Source organism: Netta rufina (genome assembly GCF_964035555.1).
Source record: "Netta rufina genome assembly, chromosome: 10".
NCBI lineage: Eukaryota > Metazoa > Chordata > Aves > Anseriformes > Anatidae > Netta > Netta rufina.
In genome coordinates, this window is record NC_140133.1 from 7,090,561 (window position 1) to 7,114,018 (window position 23,458).

Sequence of the window (23,458 nt, forward strand, 5' to 3'; positions counted from 1 at the left end):
AGTCCCCAGCATTTTAACAAACCAATAGTGAAGAACACTAGCAGTGTCAATGCTGACTTAAGAAGTTACACCCCAAACCAAACGGACATTAGTGAAGGACACAGGAAGTAATCCTTAAAAGTAATGACCTTTTCTCTTAAAAAACTGGATTTTAAGCCATCTTTATGGAGTGAAAGCCATTGAGAACTCAAACTAGTTACAATGAAAACACATGCTGAAAATATGCATTACTATGATTTTAAAAATAACTTAGTCATACTAAGGTCACTACTCATGGCCATATTCCCCTACAAAAAGATTCTCACAGTCTCTGAGACCATACTGTTTCAACAGAAACTCTGAGGAATCTGTTTCATACACTATTATGGAATTATGCTGAGACTCAACAAGTGCCTAGAAGACCAAGTGATACTTTAATTCCAAGCACACTGAATACTGCCAATTCAGACAATCACTGGTGTTCCCACCCAACAGCACCTCTCACTTGTATCCCCACCACCCAACATGTCCATAAGACAATACTTAGAGCACAAATACATACACGAAGTAGGGTTCAAACATTGTACTAGCTCTTATGTCTCCTGGATGTGTAGAGGTGATCAGTTTCTTCGTGAAGTTTTGCTTCTTCAGAAACAAAACTATCTCAGCTAAATACTTCCTTTTCATAATAAGATCATTACATTTTTCCTATGTTCATGTGAAAATTAAGCATGCAGGTCTACTGTCAGTCATCAAAACAGTAAAAGCATCTTGAGAAAGCTAATTAAAGCTAAGAACAAACACTTTCACCCCCTCTCCAGTTTATTTTTCCCCAAAAGAAGGATCACAGTATGTTCTGTTATGGAAAACAGAAAGCAACACTTACTAATCCACAAAATCATCTTACATACCGAGACTGGGCATGTGCTTATTAGCAAGCCAACACTGCAGCATTTTTGGGCTGTCTCTATCATGGATCACTAACCTCATATTTCAACATTTACACTGCTTGTACCACGTAAGCAGTTATGCAAAAGCTGCTCATGGAGAATTTAATTGCTAACTACTGTCCATGAAGAAACGCAGCCTAAGCTGTAATTGTTCTGTTTCACCTGAAAGTTGAGTCACCTTTAACACCAATTTCATTTGCTAAGCAAAGGCACTCTGGTAGAACCCCACTTTTTCCTGAAGTCCTCTTCTGCAAAGACTGAACAACCGAAATGGAACACAGTACAGCTGAATGAGGTTTTAGCTTCCACATTTTCCCCATCTAGTCTCAGCTTTCCAAGCAGTGGTTAGTTATAAGAGGGGATGAAAACTGAAGGTTATGGAGGTAGAGAGGATAGGATACTTTTACACACCAGAAGTCTATAACAGACTCAAAATGGCTACCGTCTCTAATAGCTCCCTCTTACTGCTAATTTGGTAATGTATTTAGGTTATTATTTAAAGCTTACCTTTTTTTTTTTTTTTTGCCTATATTTTTTCACATTCCTTCTAAAGAGAGATTTAATTTTTGGCATTCTCAGGCCATTTTTATTTAAACCTCTGAAACACTGGATTTACTTGCAGTTACTTCACAAAATAGGGCGTTTGTGTTTGTTGTTTTTTTTGTTTTGTTTTGTTTTTTTTGCACTTTTTGTTATTATTGTTGACTTGGTTTCCCCTTCAAAAGCACCTGTGACAAAGTATCCGTTTTCCCTGTAATAACTAGATGAGAAGAAAAATACTTTATCTATGAATTAATTTACTTTGCAACAATAAATACCCAGAAATTAGCTGTCTAAATTCTTCTCTAATGGATCTTGTCTGGGAGGCTTAGCTATATAGTTTCATGCTTCCTCAGGTTGAAGATTTCCTTTGCAATTTCTCTCATGCTGAATTTCTTAGCATTGTATCACACAATTTGAGGATACTTTTAACAATCCCATAACATAATTCACTGTAAACTTTACGAATCTAACTTCACTGTTAGATTGCACTCAACCTTAACTGCACCCTGAAATGTATTTCTCATGGAACTCTATGCAAGCAAAGAATGCCTTCTCAGACACAAGAAAGGAAGAAGGTGCAAACATGTTCATGCACAAGGTTGACGTGCAATTAAGTACGTTATCTGTTCATGCCAGGAACACTGTCCCATTGCTCTACCAGTTGGAGGACTGTTTGTGAAACCTAAGATAAAACACTATGGTTACCAGTGCCATTCCAGTAGCACTGCCTCAAAGACAGAATGGAAATATGATGTGAAGTTAGCACAGCAACAGCAAGAAATTGCTTTGTAGAGATCCCTCCTTGTAAAGGAAAAAAAAAAAAAAAACATGCAGGAGACATTACCAGTAACATTGTGCGTTATTCTCCAGTAGCTTCTCCACCATGTGCTCTACTCTTACAAACCAGCTCGGCACAGCTTTGTATATTAATGGAGTATCTGACCTGCAGAGGGAAGGTGATGGAAGAAGGGAAAACACATTAAAAAAAAAAAAAACACATTTTTTTTATAAAGTACACCTTAAAATGCAGTTTTATGCAATTCTATGCGGGACCGTTTTCTCTGCACAGACAGAATTCATTGTACTTCCTGATATATTATCACAGTACCAGAGGTTGTTTTGTTGTGGGTGGGGTGGGTTTTTTTTTGCTTGGGAGGGGGACTTTTTGTTCTGTTTAAATACAAACTGTTACACTCACACAGGCTACTATTTTAAAATAAACTGCTAAAAACTAAATAAATCCCTCACCCAGCAATTTAAGGAATTTTCATAGCAAGAGAATCGTAATAACAAACTATACTTGAATTTTCAATGTGTGTTCCTTTGCAGGACAAAAATATGAACTTTGCTTAATTTTAAAGTGAGTCATTTAAGGCTTCCAGGTGAGCTCATTCTATATTTTTTTACATCAGTATCTCCAACCTAAAAATCCAGAAATTATTTTATCATCTTCTTTCAATTTGTATTTAATAAAATAGTAAAGTCAAAGATGGACCAGCAGTACCCAGGGTTAACTAGATGAACGTCCCATTCCAGGAGGAGAAAGAAATATCCAGATAAACATATAAAAGCTTTAAGTCAAAGACATCTTAATATATTCCTTACTTCAGCATTTAAGACAATTCATACAAAACCAGCATGGAGTGGGAGCAGATTGAAAACTTGGGATTATTTGGAAACAGGAATGCTGTGCTCAAATGCAAACATTCTAAGCCACAAAGTTTCACTTCTTAACTTAAGAGTCCTAAAACCTAAAAAAGAGAATAGGTAACTCCTCCTACAGCAGCAAGCCCATAGTGAAAATAAAGCACACTGAAAGCTACAAGGTACTCCAAAAGTATTTCAGTTCTGAGCATCTTGTTTCAGATGTGCTGAAAAACAAATTGCCATCACATACCAGATTCTGAACTACTGGAAACAAGAGCAAGACCTGAGAACAGTTTCTGAGTCTTGAAGTGTAAAGAGACTGCTGGAACAATAACTGGTACCCAATCAGTATCAGAGGCAAGCAGATGAAAATGTAAACATTGCCCAGGCTTTCAACCTAACATTGAGTTTCTAATACTTGATAACCGTTCCAAAGCACCTGGAGAGAACTGCTGCCACCTACATGAAAGGTAGTGAGAAAAGGGCAGGTGGCAGTTTCCCTAAATATGTTCATTCTTGTAGCTGTACAGCCAAGCAGTGCCTCGACAGGGAGTTAAGTGTATATTTATATATATACACATACACACTGAAAAACTGCCCAACCAGTAATATTTTATACAGGTCTGCCCCACGTGACTGGTGACAGTTGAGGAAAACGGACTGAATTCTTTACAGCAAAAGTGGCTGAGAAATGCCCATTACTGGGCTGTTTTCCATCAATACAAGACAAGGGAAAAAAAGACTCAGCCAGACCTTCAAGCAGAGATGGGTGCCGAAAAAATTCCTTTCTGCCTAAACATTCTTCAGTCTGAACTTACGGTTATTTTCTTTCCCCATTCTTAAATAAGCTAGGTCAGCTTAAGGAAGACAAATAGGTCCTCCTGAAGACCAGAACTGATTCCCCTACGTAGTATGATAGTTGAACTACATCTGCTACACCTTCTCAGTCCTAATTAAAATTACATACGTATATACGCATATAGATGTATATTCATGTATCAAAGAATGAGCAAACTGAGTAAAAAAAAAAAAAAAAAAAACGAAGAAGAAAAGGGCAAAGCACAAACGTGACCACCCTGCTCAAGAGTCAGTTATGCTGGTGAAGCTGGCTCAGGGAATACGTTATCTGGAAATGGTTGGCAGCCAAGGCAGTACTGTGCAGAACACTTGCTTGTTTTCATATTCCCTCCTACACATTCACTTCTGGACAATGTCATGCAGTCTATGGAGATGCATGGCTGTTTGGTCTGATTTAGTACAACCACTCCTAGTGCTTCCATAACACTGTCCTTTGGCTCCAACTTCAGATCTGTAATTTTTCAGTACCTCACAAAGGACCAAGATTGATGGAGTCAATTTACTGACAGTACAAGCTCAAAATAGAAGGCAAAAATGCCACAATTGCAGTGAAGAAAATCAATTTAAAACATAAAATCCCCTTTTCCACGTTACCTTCCACCCCCTGCCTCTCAACATAATAGTGCTACTCACAAAATTCAGAGAGAATCCCACAAATAAAACTTTGTACTGTAGCTAACGTTTGCACGTAATCATAGAATGGCTTGGGTTGGAAAATCCAAGATCATCTAGATCCAATCCCCCTGCCACAGGCAGGGACACCACTCACTTCTGGAGGTAGCTGCACCTAACCTTTCCTGTAGTCTTCAAAGAATACTTACATCAATGGATCTATGTATCTTAAGTATCTTATGGTAAAATTGAGCTGATGTTGAACAAGTAAATATTTAAATGGAGACAGTAGGTTCAGGCAAAATGCTGGGATGATTAAACAGTGGAAAGCACCACACCAAGGACACGAGTTGAGAGCAGATAAAACATGACAAGAACACCTTATTTTGGCAACATAAGAATATTCAGTCTCTTGCTATGACAAGGAACTTCACAGTACACGCCAAAGCGTGACAGAGTCACCTACCCAGTCTCACAGCATCACCCCATCACATGCAGAGATGAGTTCTGATACCCAGGACCAGCACATCCTTCAGGGAATGCCAGTGGTAGTGTGCTTGCATAGGAGTGTGTCCTTTAGAATTTTATCAGAGGTGGCATGGTACCTGAGCAAGATGCCTGTTCCTTAGCAGTGGCACAAAATTAGCTCTCTGAAATCTTTGTAGATGAAAAGATCTGAGAGCATTTTTTTTTGTGTGCACTATACACACCCAGTAATTTCTCATACCTGTTTTGGACTATATTTTTTTTGCAATTTAGGAAGCAAATCACACATAACTGACCGCTTCTTGGCTTTGCTTTGTCTGGCTTAAAAAGACAAAGCTCTGCATCTGCCTGTGACAGAGCTTCCCAATATTGCCTCCTAACAGGCTGGCACACAGCAGTTACAATGGACAGATGCTTCAGCTTGTTACCTTTGCTACCTTCCCGAGTTGCTAAACTGCTATCTAGACCAGATAAGCATTCAGGCTGTCAAGATCTCACATGTCCACAAAGCAGATTTTGCCAGTGATTTCCATTTGCAGCAATTCCAGTAAGAGGAATTTTAGCTGGAAGTTGTCTACTGTGTATTTACCAGTGTCATGGTTTTCCTCTAAAGTTTCAATGTTAGTTGACAGAAGATTACTACATATCTTACAACAAAACAATAAGGAGAAGGACCCTAATTTGATGTGTAAAAAGAGGAAATAACATTCAGTACTCAAAAACTGCCTGGTTCCAGGGAAAAGCAAGAGCAATAAATAGTACATTAAGTAGAAGGTCCCAATTTCAAAGTTCTTTTACTTTAATCAAAATAACTTGTAACTATGTTCGAAGTCAAAAACTACTCTTCTGCTTTTAGCATATTCCAATTATGGGTTGATTTCTGATGGCAGTGAAATGAGTTTTTCAAGTAGATTCCGTTATTCTGCTCTTCCCACCAGATAATTTGCTGCTAGGTGCTGCCTGCAACTTATCATCAATCAACAAAAATGTCAACAGTGTGGCAAGCCTAAGTATGTTCTACAGAATCAGCACTTCTGCACTACTAGCTTGTCTCCAAAGGGCATGACTATATATTTGAGTTACTACATAAAGAAACTAAAAGTGCTGCTTGTTTTTGGCTGCCATTTATCAAAAACTGTCCCTATTCACAAAGGACATACCACAGAGTAATTCCCCTTCCTCCCTCAGCTAGCTCCTAGTCAGGAACAAGGCAGTCATGCTATTCAATGGCAAGTAAAGGTTATTCTTGCTGTAGTTGAAAGATAAATGCACACTGCTAAAACACCTCACCTAGTAGCGTTAGAGCAAGACACAGAGAAAAGCTTTGATTCACAACCATTTCAGTACCGGTGCTGTACACATCAGATATGACTAAAGATGTTCCAAGTGGCTTCAAATCTGAAATCAGATTTTATTTATTATTTTTTTAAAGTGTGTCTCACCTTTTAAAAAAATAGTTTAATAAAATATTCCTAATAAAAGACTTTGGAGGTGTCTTTTTTTTTTTTTTTTTTTAAATAATTGACACTATTGAGTCTTTTTTTGTATATCTCAATTTTGACAACAATTACAAGAGCAATTTTCAGGACACTGAACAATGTCAAGCAACTACTCCTTAGCAAATCATTATTAATATCTAGTGGGGCAAACTGGGAAAAGCTATTTTGTAAGGAAAAACCACCCGCATAAAAGTCAAATCAGCAATCACCAGATAGACATTTTTGTCTCAATAGAAGATGAAAGCAATAAGAAGTACTAACAATGATAGTTACTCTTCTTCAAAAACGCAGTTAAAGCCAGAGTGGATACTAATAAAAACATGCTTCATTTCTAGATTAAATTTGCCTAGCCTTCATTTCTCTCCTCTGAATATTTTTGTTTGTTTATTATTCTGAGTGCCCATGGAGACTTGCACACAGTTCCCCTTCAACATCTGCAAAGAATTCCCAATCTGACAAGGACGGCTGGTGACAAGCCACTATGCTGAACCAACTAGCAACATGCAACTCTGAAGAACAAGTTCAAACTCAAATTTAAAAAAAAAAAAAAAAAAAAAAAAAAAAAGGTAAAATCTTAGCTGAAAACAATTTTCAGCACTAAGATTCCTGAGACTTACGGAAAAGAAATCCCATTTAATTGACTATGAAAGCAAAACTGCAGCCCCTCTGATTCAGTACTCTTGATCCCTTTTACTTTTAATCATGTTGAAAAAAATATTTCAGCAGGTTAAGGGAGGATGGGAAAGGAAGCAAACCTGAAGAAACTATTCAGTCACAGCCCGCAATCTTAAAGCCATGCACACTTCTCTCCTTACCTCCAGCAGAAAGGATAGCTGTGTTTATAACTACTGCTGTGAACCAGTCTGCCTTTCTCCTTCAGTAATTTAATGATGTTCTTATCTGCATCCTAGAAAGACAGAACAAAGTTTTCCTTGGGTAACAAATTTCACTATTTCAGTAAGCTACCATAGAATTCAATTCCAAACAAAAAAGACCCCTACAAATAATCCAGTATCTACACATACAAAAGTGGGAAAAAAAAAAAAAAAAAAAACCTTGCACAGAATCCGTGTATTTATTGAAGAGGCACTGTGAAACACTAAATTCAAGAAGTTATTTGCTCCCCAAATCCTGGTAGATAGCACCAGTCCCGTATTACCCTTAACCTTGCTTCCACATACACTAAATGGTACAAAATTCATTTTTATTCTGTAACACTGACACACACCAGAACTCACACTATAAAATATTTTAAGTTGTCTGATTGTGCAGCAGATCACAGTGCCTCTTACCTAATATTTAGACTTCATTCCTCAATGTGACCGTTACAGAAGTTGAAGCATCTTCTGTTACACCTAACTAGGCAGGATTTACATTCTAAACTGGGACTGAAAGATGTTAGAGTTAAAGACAATCTACTGGACAAATGCTGTCAAACTGAGATTAAGAAAGGAAAAAAATGTATACAAAAGGTTTTTGATATTGCAGTATTCACAAGCTAAAAAGGGATTCAGGACCCTAAGAATATTTTCCAAGAGCCTTAAGTTCAGATTCCTATCATCAGCAAGAAGGCAATAAGAATGTAGTCTCCAGTGTTCCCTAATGTGACTCAATATACAGCAGGAAGCAACGACAGCTGTTTGAGTTCAAATACAATACAAGTTTTTAAGCCTTTTACCTGTAAATTGTGTTCATAGGAACAAGCTATCAAATTGTAGCAGTGGGAAACCCTGAGTGAAAAACAGATTGTTTACTGAGTACATAGAAATTAAGAGGCACTTATTTTAAGATTTGTCTGGACCAATCTGGAGTTACTTTGGAGCTACTTTCACATGGATTCTCTTGCATTTATTGGCAAGTAAATTCATGTTGTAATGTGTCCTCCAAGTGGGGAAAATGATCAGATTTCTCTCCCAGTTCTCTTCTCAGCTAATCAGCAACAGAAAAGAACACTTCTACATATAAATTTTATCTTAAATAAAGTAGCAATTTTCTTTCTCCAATACCACTGACCTTCACATACTGTCCAGCAAAGTCAGTCACTTCAGCTGTGAAGCATCCTGATGCATCAACAGGACAAACTGGCACTGAATCTTTCTGAATTATATTAAAATCCACACACACTCTGTAATCATCCTACAAAAGATACAAGTGCAGTAGATACAAGTTACAGAAGTCTAAAATATCCATTATAATATCCACTCCTGAAAAAATAAATACAAAATAAGAAATGTGATGACTGGACAAGAACAGAATATTCAAGCTTTACTACACCAAAATATACCTAAGAGAGTATGTTATTTTACAAAGTTGTACTTTTATTTATCATAGAAATTATTTTTTCTGTCAAGTACATGCATTTCTCTACTTCACCTATTAAAGGCATACGTGTACATGCTTCTGTGCACATACACGAATGTTTGCATGTACACATACATACATACAAATATTCAATGGCTTCAGGTTATTATTGCATAGAAAATCTGAAAAACAGTCATGCTCTTGTACCAGCCAACAGAGACTTGTTACTGTTAACACACAAGCCTGTATGGCATTTTTAGACAGCAAGTTGTTTTAATCAGTTTAATTCTGGAAGTACAGATGAGAAATCCCAACTTCAAATGTCTTAATCTAAAGGTTTTAAATCGGTAGTTCCCAATTTTTGTTGGTTGTAGGCAATGATACTGAACAAGAATTACATATGGACAACACCACATTTTATTTTTCTGGCCAGCCTCTGTTTAATTCTTTAATTTACAGTAGCAGTAAGGAAAAAAAAAATAAGGACAAGAGGGTCAATTCAAAGTGGGTCAATTCAAAGTTTTCATGCATGCTAAAAAAACGTGGTATGCTCTAAAAGCAAAGAGCAAACCAAAATTACTAGGGGAACAGGACAGTTCAGATTTTGCTTTCAATTTTGAAGCCAAAGTAAAGGCATGTCTTAACCAATCATTATTCCAGATTACCTGATTTTTTGCCCTGAAGGTAAAAATCACATTACTGGGGGGTTGTAAAGGAAGGGAGATGGGGACAGTTGCAGATCAATCTCTCAACACACTTGCAGAACCACTTTACTTCCCCCAAAGAGCAAGGTCCTGTCTAAGCCTGCATCCAGGCAGGTTGCTTTTGTGCCTTACAGGTTCCTGTATTACTGCTCTGACGAAACAGGGAGAAAAACACTAATTTAAGGGCAAAAAATTGTAGGTTTTATTGTGGCATGAAATGGAACCTGCAGTGATCCTGTCTGTCTAAACCAGCTGTAGCTGAACTGTTAGCCTCCTCTTTGCTTAGAGCTCATTTACCTTTGGGGAAACAAGCACACAGCAGCTCTCAAAAGAGTTGCACTCTAAAGCAATTAGTCCACCTTGAGCAAGGAGATGATATCTGAAGCAAGTGTTCAGCTGAGCATTAGCCATAAGTGTTTCACAGCCAGCTGCACTACCCTTCCCTAGATGTAACCCATACCAGTGAGCTGGCCTTTGGAGTGACAAAGCAGGATTTCCAGCCTCCAGAGAGGAACTTTCTCCTACATCTTCTACACTACCCACTAGCTCCTACCAGCTCCCTCAAGCCAGGTCTGTTGACCCAGACAATATTTTAAAGGGCACACTGAAACTCGTCGATAGCAATTGTGAAGCTGGCTTCAAGTGCCGATGTCTTACATGCAGGAACAAAAACCCACTTCAGTTACAGCACTCAGTTGCTCCATATACCACAGCCTCTCCTTCTCAGCTGCTGTGGACAGCCACCACAGTTATTCAGCCTCTCTTTGGTCTACCAGCTACTTTGGTCAATAGATTAACTGAGACAAGCCCGTTCTCAGTTGACCTTTCATCAGCTGTTCTTTCTGAGATACAGCAAGCAGACCGCAGTGTTAATATGTAGGCCAGATGACAGAACTAACGTCAACCACAATTTGGCAACGAACTGTAAAAGGCTTTGAAGCAGCAGCCAGCACTGAGTACATCAAAGCCTGGCACACTGACAACCTAGCTAAAACGTACTAACAAACCTTCCACTTCGCAGGACCTATAGGTCAAGATGTGGTTCAGTTTGGTTTACATCACTGAAGCAGCCAGTGATATATCAAGGGTTTCCTTTCTTTTGAAAAACTTGAACTTGAATACAAAAGCCCTACAGACTGACCTGCCATTCATTCAATTTAACGGAGACTTGCTTCAGTGACCACAATCCAGGAATATATTCAGGCACATGTAGAAATCCACAAGTGCTAAACCCCACTGGAAAACTAAAACAAATTTCAATTCTTTCCAGGACTGAGGTCATAGTGCTGTTTGTTTTTTTTCCTTAAATGCCTGCCATGACTAGATCTCTTCAAAGATTACAAACGAAAGTCAAAATGAACAAAACAGAAGCTATTAAAAACTCATTGGTAAGAATAACTCAAAGCTTTTCTACCTGGAACTTGAAAAAAGCTAACAAAAAACTGAAGTCAAAAGGTTTACCTGTAGCACCACTTACACAAAAAACAAGTGTACTTTTGTAATGCATTGAAAAGAATATGCAACAGCAATGTATCTATGAAACATCTATGATTCATGCCAAGCAGGTGCTGGAATTACAGGGTTTGCAAGCAAGCTAAACTGCACCTAAAACTTTTAAGTTGATGAAATAATGAAACGTCTGAACAGCTCAATTTTAATGTCACGTTAATCTGGAGGTACAATGGATTTAAAAAGTTTTTATGCAGGTTTGTCTTGCTGCATGAGCTTTCATTTTGATTTCTTTTGAACCAAAGTAAGTGCTTTCTCATACTGCATCACAGCTTGTATTTGGCAAAAACATCAGACAAGACAATAAAACTACATATCCTGGAACTAAAGGTGAATTTTTAATTTAAAATGTTGTTGGAGAAGGATATATTTCTAAGCTATTATCAGATTGTCTACTAGTAAGAAGAATAAAAAGGCCTTACTTTCAACCACTATTTATCAGAAAAACTTACTTATCACTTAGGAAAGGAACAGAAGAACCAAGACAACACTTCTAAACAAATGTGCTCTTTTCCTTCCAATGGTAGCATATCCAGTTAACCCAGGTCCATATCATTCATTATAAAGTCTAGGTGCTCCACAGCTACCGCATGCAAAGTTTTGTTTGTGATCTTAGTGTACTTTTTCCTCCCACAAATACTCTATGCATTTTTTCCTTCGTAATGCATTTAACATACTGTCATGTTTTCAAAAACTCTGGTTTTAAAAAGGCAATTGCTGACTTCCCAGGAGAGACAGAAAAAATTTTTCCCCCTTTGGTGTTTACACAAGTCTTTGTGTGCTTATAACAGAATCAAACAGAAGATGGCAGATAATCCTTGCTCTAACTGGCTGGGCAGCCTTTCCAACAAGCTGTTTCCAGCAACTAGAAAATACACAACAGGACATTCCAGCAGTCAATGGAAAGCTTCTTCCAGAGTTCCTTCTCTGTTAGTAGCCTTTACTCTTCCCTTATTCCATGTCCTACAGCAAGAGTTCCTGATTCAAAGCCAGGACTGGTCCTTTATCCCTCAGTTAACTCCCTGCAATGCTCAGCGATAGGGGAATATCTGAGGTTTAGAAAATGTCATACGCTTTAAACTCCTTAAGACACCCTATCAGTCACCATGAATTTCTTCATTAACGAGTAAAATACTACACACTTTTTTTTTTTTTTTTTTTTTAAAAAAAAAGATGTCACAGTTGTCTTAAGCCAGGACATCTTTTCACATCAATGTTCATCTTTACAAGACAAACAGAACACCACAACAGATGCAGCAAAAAAAGACGAGAAAAGATGGGATATTTCACATGAATACAAAGAGGTCTGTTATTAATGCCAATGGTTTCTGGAAACGATGATAGAGATTGCAGTTCAGGGACTGCTAATTGCTAGACATTGGCAGCTCTATTACAAGTTTTTTGAGGGCATCTTTGGATAATGGCTGAAGACAGGACACTATACAAAAAGGACAATGAGTCTGAACTAGTGCAGTTAATTCATGTGTCTAAAAATTGAACTGATGAAATTCATGAAAAATTATCCCTCTTAAGCTTTGCAAGGAATGACTGAAACAAAGAAGAATAATGTTTCTTATTAGACAAAAAAATAGAGTGCAACAAAATCCCTTCACGCTAAGGGATAAAGCCTCAGAACAAAAGCACTGGAAGCATTTTTTCAGGCCCTCCAAATGCACAAGTAACAAAATGGAAACACTGAAGAAAGGCAGCATGTTGAGCAGAACTGCAGCTACCATCCCAAATGTATCACTTACCAGTGCACCAGATCATTTGTTCTTGAGGCTGTAAATTTAGACTTTTGGAAAAGCTAAGATCAACAACACTTGGAAGATAAGGTGGCAAATTCACTTCACATACCTCAACAATAACCATTAGACATCTAAAATCCCCAATCTAGCAAACAAGTGTGACTAGTGTATGCAAGAATTCACTAGATATGATGCTTCTTATATTTGTGAGTAGCAAAAGGGATGACTGTTTAATTTCATAGTCACCCTGACAGTCAACAGTAGCTGGAAAGCCAAACAATGTGTGTTGGAACAAAGTGGACATAAAAGATCCATAAGTTATACTTACAGCACCAAAATAGGGGGCCTGATGGACAACACCTGTGCCTTCCTCCTCCTTCACATAACTGTCTACTAACACAGTAAAGGCACCTTTATCTTTGCACTGTAAAACAAAAATATGCTTTTCATATATACAGAAAAACAGAATTATTAAGAACATGGAAGAGCTACTGGTTATACTCTAGAATCAACAACTGCATCAGAAATAAATGACGCACTTTAAAATATGACATTCCTGACATTATGTATCCATTTCCCATACCTAAAACATCTAGACACTTCATTTAAACAGTATCAACTGTGATTAAATCTAAGACCTCTCAAGAAGAACCTAACAGTCAATTAATCTTCAAGCCACAGATCTTCACACAGGTCTGTGCTTAACAGAATACAAATCAGTACACTCTTGTAAGTGAGGATACAATCAAGACAGCTACAGGCATTAATTATACAGGAGTTGTCTTCCATTTTTATATGCCCACTCTACCTTCTAAATATTTAAAAAACCTTTGTTTTTATAGTAATACATTCTATTTCCTCCAGCAATTCAAGAGAACTCAAGAAAAATTAGCGATCAGTGTGTAAATAACAAAAAATACAGATCTATTTCCTATTCCTTAATGTAAAAGTGGTTAAAAACAGTACTGCAGATAGTTACAGCTGAATTAGATGTGTTACAAAATATTATATTTGGCATGTTCTGAAGGGGGATATTTTAAGATAAGACATTCATTCTAAGAAAAATTGGTGTATGCCAATCTGCTCCTTAAGAAGTACAGCAGGACTCAAAATAATTTATCCATTCTAACCTTTACTCCCGTCGTAGTTTATCAGATTCCACTAGGTGTTTGTCCTTTCTCTAGAAGTAACAGGTCCTGCTACCTACAGACATTTCCTCAGCTTTGTGCTGACTTCAGCACATGCTTCAAAAACAGATGGTAGTCAGATATGACTGAATCCCTTGCCCAAATTAACAGCTGCTTGTCCAGCAGTACTGTAATCCATTTCAACTCTTTGAAAAATTTAACCAATTTTTAATAAGAAATATGGTTAGGTTTTCTCTTCTTTTTTAAACACATCAGTTCTCCACCCTATTTCTTATTACTATATATTCTACTACAGTCCACAGTATTGTTAACTACAGTAGACTTACAGAGCACGTAAAAGGTGCACAAATGGACACCCACAAAGGCCACATATAGTAATAGTTATCTTACCAAAGGTTTTTAATTGTTCAGCAGAAACCATTATATCTGCAACTGTTATCTACAATCATTTTCTTAGGAATACAAAATCTGTGGAATTTAAAAGCAGACAAACTCTCCAGTTGAAAAGTTGAGAGCAATAACAACTACATAGAGTTTTGCTGCAATCTGAAGCCATACCACTATTTACCAGTGAATTCTTACTCTGGTTATATTTAAAACTTTAGGAGAAAATATAGAAAACAGCCTTCTCTTTTTCAACCTTTCACTAAGATTTTAAACTACTTTAATAAAATGCAGCTTTTCTTATTAGAAGACAAGATTTTATCAAATATAAAATATAATATAAACAAGGAATATAAACATTTTGACTTTTGTCTTTGCGTACTATGTCAAATACTGAACTTGTTCATCCTACTTACCTGAATGAAATATTCAAAGAGTGGTTTATATTTTTTGCCTTTAAGTGTAATGCCAGGAAACCTGAGGAGAAAGACTTAAATGAACACAGATTTAACAACTTGAAAATTACTCAGCTAGCACCAGTGCTGTTTTTCCTATCTCCTTTTCTCCCAGTCCCTATCAGATTTCGACACCATAAAGTAAGGAAAGTTTCTTCTAAATAGTTTGCTTCCCATTTCTAGATCTCTTTGACAACTTGAGCTTACACAAAAAACACATCTTAATGCATCTCAGCTAACAGAGAACAGGTACACTCCTTCCCGATGCTCTTCCAATCGGGCAACCATTGTAAATTAACATAGAAATTAAACATTAATAACAACTTATTTCTGATAAACCTATGGGCAAGGAGCTTCTGGATAAAACAAATTTTATGTTGATAACAACAAAGAACTATAGCTCAGTGTGTTCAAACAGAACTAAATAAGCACTGATCCAAAACGTCTACAAGTTTTATGTGCAGAAGATTACGATCCTGAACATTACAGTGTTTATAGCTCAGATGCTTTATTCCTTATTCTAAAATTAGGCATCTAAGCTCCCCAGAGGCATCTCAAAAGATCCAATACAGACAGGACTGACTGGGGAACCAAGCCAGACAGGAAATGCAAGACAGAGATACAGCCTGTGGATCTGGCCCTCTTCAGGCTTCTGGCTACAGATGGCAAAAATGGTAATTGGATTGCGATTCGCCGACCACAACTCTCCTGAAAGGGCTTTACATCTTCCATTTCAGGAAAAAGTCGAGTTAAAACACAACTTCATCTAATAGATGGGTTACCTCTCCAGATGTGTCACAGCTGTGATCTTTCCCTATACTCTTCCTAATTTACATCCACATCTTCCAAACAATGGTCAAACTATGCAAGCTTTGGCTAATTGAAAGTGGGAAACAGCTTGAAAGCTGTTCCATGGTACAAAAAAGAAACTCAATCAATATTTAATGCCAAGTTAAAGAGCATGACTCCTCAGCTTGGCATATGCAATATCCACTAGGAAAAGGGGAGATTTCTATTTTAAGCCACGGCTTCACGGATGGTTTCAGCATTTTATATTACAAACAGCCTTAGGAATGTTTGAGGTGCTTAATCAGGATCAGATGAGAGAATAGCATCCCAGCACTCAGCCACGAAGATGTGAGAATGCTCAGACAGAACATCAAGCTCTGGAACTGCTTAAAAAAACAGTGAAATTCCCACTTAAAATTTATTTACTTAAGTAAATTAAAGCAAAGGGTTGTGGATCACATTCCTTATTTTCCCTTTTGATTTCTAAAATATTTTATCGAAGTCCTGAACTTCAGGCTGAAAATTTTACCTGCCTTTTTGTAACCTACGTTATACTGGCATAACAGAGGCTAGATTAAAACCACCATAGTAATCTTTCTCTCTCAACGGATCAGAAATCTATAATCAAAAAGGAAACAAGGCTGAGGTGCTGTAAAATAATATAAAGAAATTAAGAGTTTAATATGCAAATAGGCTAAAACATTACACAAAGGGAGGAAAATGTTCATCAACCATTTCACATTCACCACTGCTACATAAAGGAGACATAAGGAGACTACTTGCTACATCAGGAGATTTACTCCAATTTTCTCTCACAAGAAACACTAACTGCATCTGAGAGGAAAAAGGGAAGAAAAGCAGCCAAGTCGGGTTTGAAAGAAAAGCTGGGGATATTCAGATATAGAAAGTTCAGATACAGAAAATTTTCAGTATAAGATTATTCCACGACCTCAGCCTGCCACCTGGTATGGAGCAAGTGTCATGAATCTCTCTCTCCCTTGAGGACCTAACTGCTTGAAAATTTAAAAGGGAACTAGAAGAAAAAAAAAAAAAAGTGAGGAAAAAAAAGTAGAAAAAGGAAAAGCTCATTTCCATGAATTTACATACTTTTTAGATTTAAATCTTAAGAAGATCCATTCAACTACCAGCTACCTCTTGTCTCTCATTTCATGTTTGAGACAACTGATTTATTACATAACGTAAAGAATTGTAGTATGACAAAAAAAACATCAGTTGGAGAAGACTGTAGCACTAATATGGAAAGCAGAAAAAATTGCATTCTGCAAAGAGAATAAAAGTTGCCAGCAGCCTTATGTTTAGGTACATACATGTAAAAATCAAAAGATTATGAAAAAAAGTTAGAAATACAAGTAGTCAGGGATAAAAGCATATACAACAAACTTCTGTATGACTGTCTTACAGCAGGTACAGCCCTATTATTCCACAATTCTGATGAAGAGAAAAACACAACAAGGAAGGCTAACACATTTAATGCATACACAGATGCAGGAAATGAATGATGGCAGCACTACTGAAATTTAATTTGTAGAATTCCACAAAAAGAACAATCCAGGAGCAAAGCATAATAGACCTACAAATGGAATGCATCTACCTTGCTTATTTTCAAGTCTAAGAAATGCATTCCAAAATAGAAAACGGTATTTTTGGTAGAAACATTTTTTTCCTAAACACTAAGGAAATTTCCAAGAACTGGAAAGAAGCACGGTACCTAGACTTCAAGAGGAAAATGGGGCACTGATGGACCTAAAAAAAAGTCAGACCAAAGTAACAACTTGATTCAAATTTAAGTGATCAAACAGTTTAAATAGAGGGAGTGCTAAACACACAACATGAATTTGTCAAGAATAAGTCACCGTAAACCAAATTACTTCCTTTGTCAGGCAAGCAAGCTAGCTTAAACAGCAATCAAGCAGATAGATCCAAGTCTTAGTGTTGGCTTTTGATACTTTCCCATGTCATTCTGGCAAACACAAAATACAAAAGCATCGTAACCGGGTGACTGTATGTTTACATTTCCAGTGGTATCCTAACACTGACACTATTTGGTGTTCTTTTATTGATGAATGAAGGGAGAAAGAAAAACAGAGGAAGCAAATCTGGAGATCAGGCGTTCTGTCCACAGTGAAGAAAAGAAGCACTGAAAGACCATCTTTTTAATTGAGTACCACCTCAAATGACTACAGCATATGTGACAGATGATGGCAATTAACTCTGGGGACAGTGCAGGAAAAGAAGGAAAAAAAACAAATAGGAATTACTCAATTGTCATAGTATGAGCATAAGAGTAGAAAACGAGCAGGTGCTCTAGCTCTATATCACTACAATTCCATTACTACATATAATTTCTTAGCCTCTTTTCACATGTGTGCACATGAGACAATTTTTATTTGAAAAATGCTGATGTAAAACTTTCAACTGCTTGGGGTAAAAACACAAAAATAACTACTGTCAATGAAGAAGGGCTGTCATTCACAACCTCCTAGCTTTTTTCTTTAAAACCACTGCACAGGATTGAATAAAGTCAAATATTTATTATTACCCTTTTATCAGATTGATTTTTTTACACAAAAGATTTAAAAGAAGCAAAGCCACATATTCTAAGAGGGCTACATAATTTAATACCTGTGTTCCCTATCCAATTTATTAAATAGTTCATATTTTTCAATCCAACCAAGATGAATAAGCAGTTTTCAGAAAGCATAACTGCCACTAACTACTTACTTAGGGTAGAGAATTTTGCTGAAGCAGTATTTGTTTTTTCTTGTCTGTTTCACTTTAAGTACTTAGACCATTTTTTAAACTTGTTCCACGTTTGCACAATTTCCAATTTTAGAGACTTTCAAATTAACAATGTTTTTCATAAAAACAATAGAAAAACAAACAAAATTGAAGGAAAAATGGACTAAGGATTTGGTTTTTGCTGCAATACAATAATCCAATTAAACTTTTATTCTATTTGGAGCTTTATGTTCAAGACTTCCATTCTTTTATAGTTTTTTTTTGCAAGATATACACACAAAGTATCAACACAAAGGGAAAGTCATCTTTAGGCAACAGCAAAATTCAACTTTTAGAAACACTTAACTTCTGAGCTATAAAAATACTGGATGTTACCAAGTATGTAATAATTCATGTACTTGCCTCTCCAGTATCTCATATTCCGTGTCAGATTTGTATAGGGCTATAAGCCTGGATTCCATCAAGATGTAAATCTTTCCTGTGGCATTATCTAGAATATAAAACAAAGCAAAAAAGTTATATAAATCTCACTTTAATACCCTCATTTGCACCATTACAAAACCTTTCAGTTTATGCAAGATGGTATGTTAGCTATAAAACTGCCCAAAATAGTCTTGCTGATTGACTACTATTTTCCACCTCTTTCTTCTCCATAACATGACTACCATTAGCCATCTAACATGTTACAGGTTAAGAGAACAAAGATGTTCAGTTACTACAGTTTAGCTGTCACATACCAGTAATTTACTCATGAGCCTGATCCCCTAGTACAGGAGGGAAAAGAAAAGGCTAGGGACACCCAGCCACACCTTTCTGCCTTACAAATATGTGACTTTAAGAGGTCAAATAAAGCATTTGTTCTTGTTCATTACTTCAGCTATCAATATTTATTAGGGAACAGACCTCAGAATGTATGCAACAGAAAATAAAACGAGCACAGCAGCTACAAACCATCAGCCACATGGGAAACATATCTCGTTCTTTACAATAACACTGATCCAGTCCCAACAAAGCACTAAGTTTAACATAAAACAGTCTATCATACAAAATAAATGCATGTATTCAAAGGCACTGAAGAAAAATGGGTTCATTATATATGATCTTAATTTGACACTTGCCTCTCAATTTTACGTACTGCAATTCTGGGTTAACGCAAAGGGCTAGATTACTAGGTAAGGTCCAAGGAGTAGTGGTCCAAGCAACAAGAGAGACGCTTGCATCTTCATCCAGCGGGAAGCTCACAATCACTGAAGGGTCTTGAACATCCTTCACAGGCAAGATAAAGTCAAAAGGAAAGCGAGAAAACACATTTAATGCAAGTCATAGTGAAAAAATGCAAGTCAAAGTGGTTACTATTGCTGACATCTGCCCAAATCTCTCTCGCAATTTGCCTAGTTCATCTCTGCAGTGACAGAAGTTGAAGTGGCAGCATAAGAAAGTTTGAAAAAGATGACAATCCCAACATTCTCCCATTATATCAGTGGAAACTATCAGCCTGACAAGGCCGCAGAGTTAAGGGTTAGCATTAACACCGAGATTTTGGGAATTATCTGCCAAAGCACCAGAGAGCCGAGTGCCAGTTCCCTCAGGTACCTCTTCTAATCCCTTTTAAAAAGTCTATAATTAATCTCAACTGTCAAAACTAGCAGCAGTTTCTCAACTACTGCTACACAAAGGCTTTTTCCATCTTTTCCTCTAGAGTCAGGGAGTAGGAGGAATAGCCATCACTGCAGATGAAATATCTTACTAAGAAACCATTGTTAGGAACAAAAAATAGAAGCTTTGAGTGATTAAAAACACAACTACATCAATACTTATAAGAGTTAAAACATCAGGGAAGAAGACCGTTAGCAGCTGCTCAATGAAATTTTGTCTTCAAATGGTTCAAAAGAATCCCCTGAAAACAATTTTTTCTTTCAGACAAAAACAACCCTAGTTGGTCACACTGTATTTCACATATTAGAGAAAATAGACTGAAAAGCAAGTCTAATCTTGCACATGTGAAATTTTTATTATTAAGTGCCAAATAGAAAATGAATGTCATATGCACAGGCCCTAAACATACAAACAGGTCCTATCCCTCATCATTTCTGGTGCAGGGCACTCTGGTTTCTGTCCAGCACCACAGAACAGTTAATTGCATCACGGGACAGGCAGCTATTTATGTCTGAGCTAAGGGCTGTTCCAGAGGGAATTTTCTGTGAACATCTGGTGCAGTCAACAGTAAAACATAAATATTACATAACTCTTGTACTGCACTTGATGTGAGCAAAGGCTGAGCTATCATTACCATTCTGTCTCTAACAACTGAGAAACAGCACTGTAGGATCATTCACCTTTTCTGAAGCACTAAGTTGATCTGGCAGATAATTACATCTGGAAAGCAATAAAAAAACACCCAAGCTTCCAAAAAAGGACATTGTTCAATACTTTTATTTACAAAATTGTACCTGCTTTAAGTTGAAGACAACACCTCTTCACTTGCACATAATACAAGATACTGATGAAGTTTACTCAAGTCTACATCAGACACCAAAGTCAATTTCTAAACGTGTTTCCTGTGTCCTATTTCTCATCGGATCAATCAACAGAAGCCAAAGCCTGCTTTTCACATCAAGAAAGATAACAGCTGCCTTGCACCCAGAAATGACAGGTCTTGCCAAGAATAAATCATACCAGCTCACAGACTCGTAATGATCCAATCTCCAAAATACCACCTCAAACAGATAAAAAGATCTCTTTCACATGAAGTGCCACAGCAGCATATGTAAGCCCACACTCTACTCGTTCTAGAGTAAGAAATAGCATCTAAGTATTTTATTAAGATACAAGAAAAAAAGAGAGCGTTGTTCTATGGAAGAAGGGCACACAAAAATAGTCTTTGTTACAAAGAAAGCTCATTAATCTGAGCCTATATGAAATGTAGATTACTTTGTTTGATGACTGAAATAGTTAATAAATATAAGCAATCACAAAACAACAAGATATCTTTGTAGGTGACACTTCCAAATCACAAAAATCTTTGTTCTTCAATATGGTCAATTGCTCCTCTGAAATATAGAAAGCACTAGTATCTGTGGACAGCATTATAAAAGTTCATTTAAACATTTTTTTTCAGAAACACTATTTCTGGCCAACAAATTGGCCTTTGTTAGGCAAGATGTAAAGAAGACCAGATGTACAATTTGTGCTAGCTTTCTGCTGTAACAACATAAGTAAAGATTTATGATACACGGACATGGAGGCCTGGGTGGGGATAGTAAAGAATACAATACTCCTGTCCACAAAAAATTTGTGAAAATTGGAAAACCGTGACAGAATTTCTGCTTTCGTGCATGTGGTAACATGTTTGCTGCTAATGAAAGCTGCATCTAGTCATTCATTTTGAGGTTCTTAAATGCATGTCGATTCTTAAAAATGCATGGTATACTTTGTTTTGTATTAAGAAAAACATTATGTGGAGTTTACCAATCTGAGTTAACAATACTTACAAGACCTATAATAGCACTGAGCTACAACCAAACATGATCTTTGATAATTCTTACTAATCTTACTAATTCTTACTAATCCTCCCACGAGAGATTTTAACTTTGCAAAGACCCTTCCTCTTTTCAGATCTGCACAGCCAGGAAATGCTACAACTTTCCTGCAAGTACTTAAAATAAGAACCCAGCACAAGTGCAATATTCATCTTGAAAGCCAAAAGAGGAAATGAGAGTAATTTGGCAGAGTAAAACAAAGTATATGCCTCAAATACCTGTAAGTAGTAACCAAGAAGAAGGAAGAATGAAAATATCACATAATCCAAACAAACACAGCTAAACTCAATAAAACAGCCTTTTTTTTTTTTTTCTTCTATCAGCTCAGAGTATAACATGCTTATGTACCAAGCAAAAAAATACTAAAGCCTTACAAATCCAAGTTGAGGATACTAGAGACTATACTGCAACACACCATGTACACATATACTGACCTTGTAATTCTGATGGGACTCGAAGTTGGACAGTGGGGTGTTACATGCAGTTGAGAAAGGCATGACCTTAACACCCCTATATACTAGTCCTTTGTCATACAGCTGCTTGAAAACCCACCTGGAAGTAAACAAGAAACATGAAATAACACTTGGAGTTTCAAATTTAATAGAGCAACTGCAAAGCGTGGTTCTGCTCTAGCTGGAGTGCTGTACTGAAAGACACATTTTTAACCAATCATCAACTAAAGGCAGTATTTCTAAGTTAAAAAGAAATTCACTGTGACTGTATTATTGATGGATACTTAGTTTTACCTGATTCTAACAGCTTGGTTTTCTGTGTGCTGACTTCACAGAACAGAGAAATATTCAGATGGAACACAAATCAGTATTGCTGAATTATCTCTCTCAAATTTCCTGAATATAACAACAATCTGAAATTTCTTTAACAAGGCTGAAGTCAGACATAATTTTCAGGGATGTGTTGTGACATAGCTGCTCGCTCGTCACAACATCTGGAGCACCTACTACATCAGCCAGTGCTAAAAAACAGATCAGACATGAGCTACAGATGACCGCTTCCCCCTCTGAGTAAATCCTGACAATCCCAAGAGCATTTTCCACAAGAGAACACAGCTCAGCATGCAAAGCGTTGAACACAGTTTTATGGTGCCACAAGTTACATTAATGTTCTCCTCTGGTAGCTCATCTCTCTCTCTGTTCCAGTCCAAGATCATTCTCACGCCAATCTTTAACTCCTTTATGCCATCTTCAATATGGCCTGTGGTGTACATGAATCCTTGTGTCTTCTCAAATTAATGAAGAAACTACTTAATATTGTAACATTGAGTCAATGCTCAAGATGAACTGTAGCTGGAAGAGTAATTACTTTACATTGCAACTCATCACATGCCCACGTGATGGACAAAACCCTATGTTTCTTTGTATCTGAACAACACAGGGTTTGCTAAACGATCACCCACATAAATCAGCTCATCAGTTCTCACTGACCTACACATCCAGTGGTGTTGTCTGCAGGTTGGTTACCTTACAAGTAAGGCAGGAGGGGCAAGTCTATCATGCCAAATTCAACTACAGATCCAAGTTTCTGCAGAA

The 23,458-nt window shown here is 37.0% G+C and overlaps 1 protein-coding gene across 1 annotated transcript in view; it reads right to left on the reverse strand.

Annotated features, from left to right (window-relative positions):
- Window positions 1-23,458, reverse strand: part of IARS1 (isoleucyl-tRNA synthetase 1) — a 101,857-nt gene that overhangs the window by 60,738 nt on the left and 17,661 nt on the right. The window contains exons 7-14 of the mRNA XM_084292524.1: window positions 22,346-22,463; window positions 19,491-19,638; window positions 18,775-18,862; window positions 14,785-14,845; window positions 13,165-13,260; window positions 8,588-8,710; window positions 7,390-7,481; window positions 2,317-2,415 (exon numbers count right to left, since the gene is read on the reverse strand). Of these exons, the coding sequence (XP_084148650.1) occupies window positions 2,317-2,415; window positions 7,390-7,481; window positions 8,588-8,710; window positions 13,165-13,260; window positions 14,785-14,845; window positions 18,775-18,862; window positions 19,491-19,638; window positions 22,346-22,463 (825 nt within the window). The remainder of the gene's footprint in view (window positions 1-2,316; window positions 2,416-7,389; window positions 7,482-8,587; window positions 8,711-13,164; window positions 13,261-14,784; window positions 14,846-18,774; window positions 18,863-19,490; window positions 19,639-22,345; window positions 22,464-23,458) is intronic.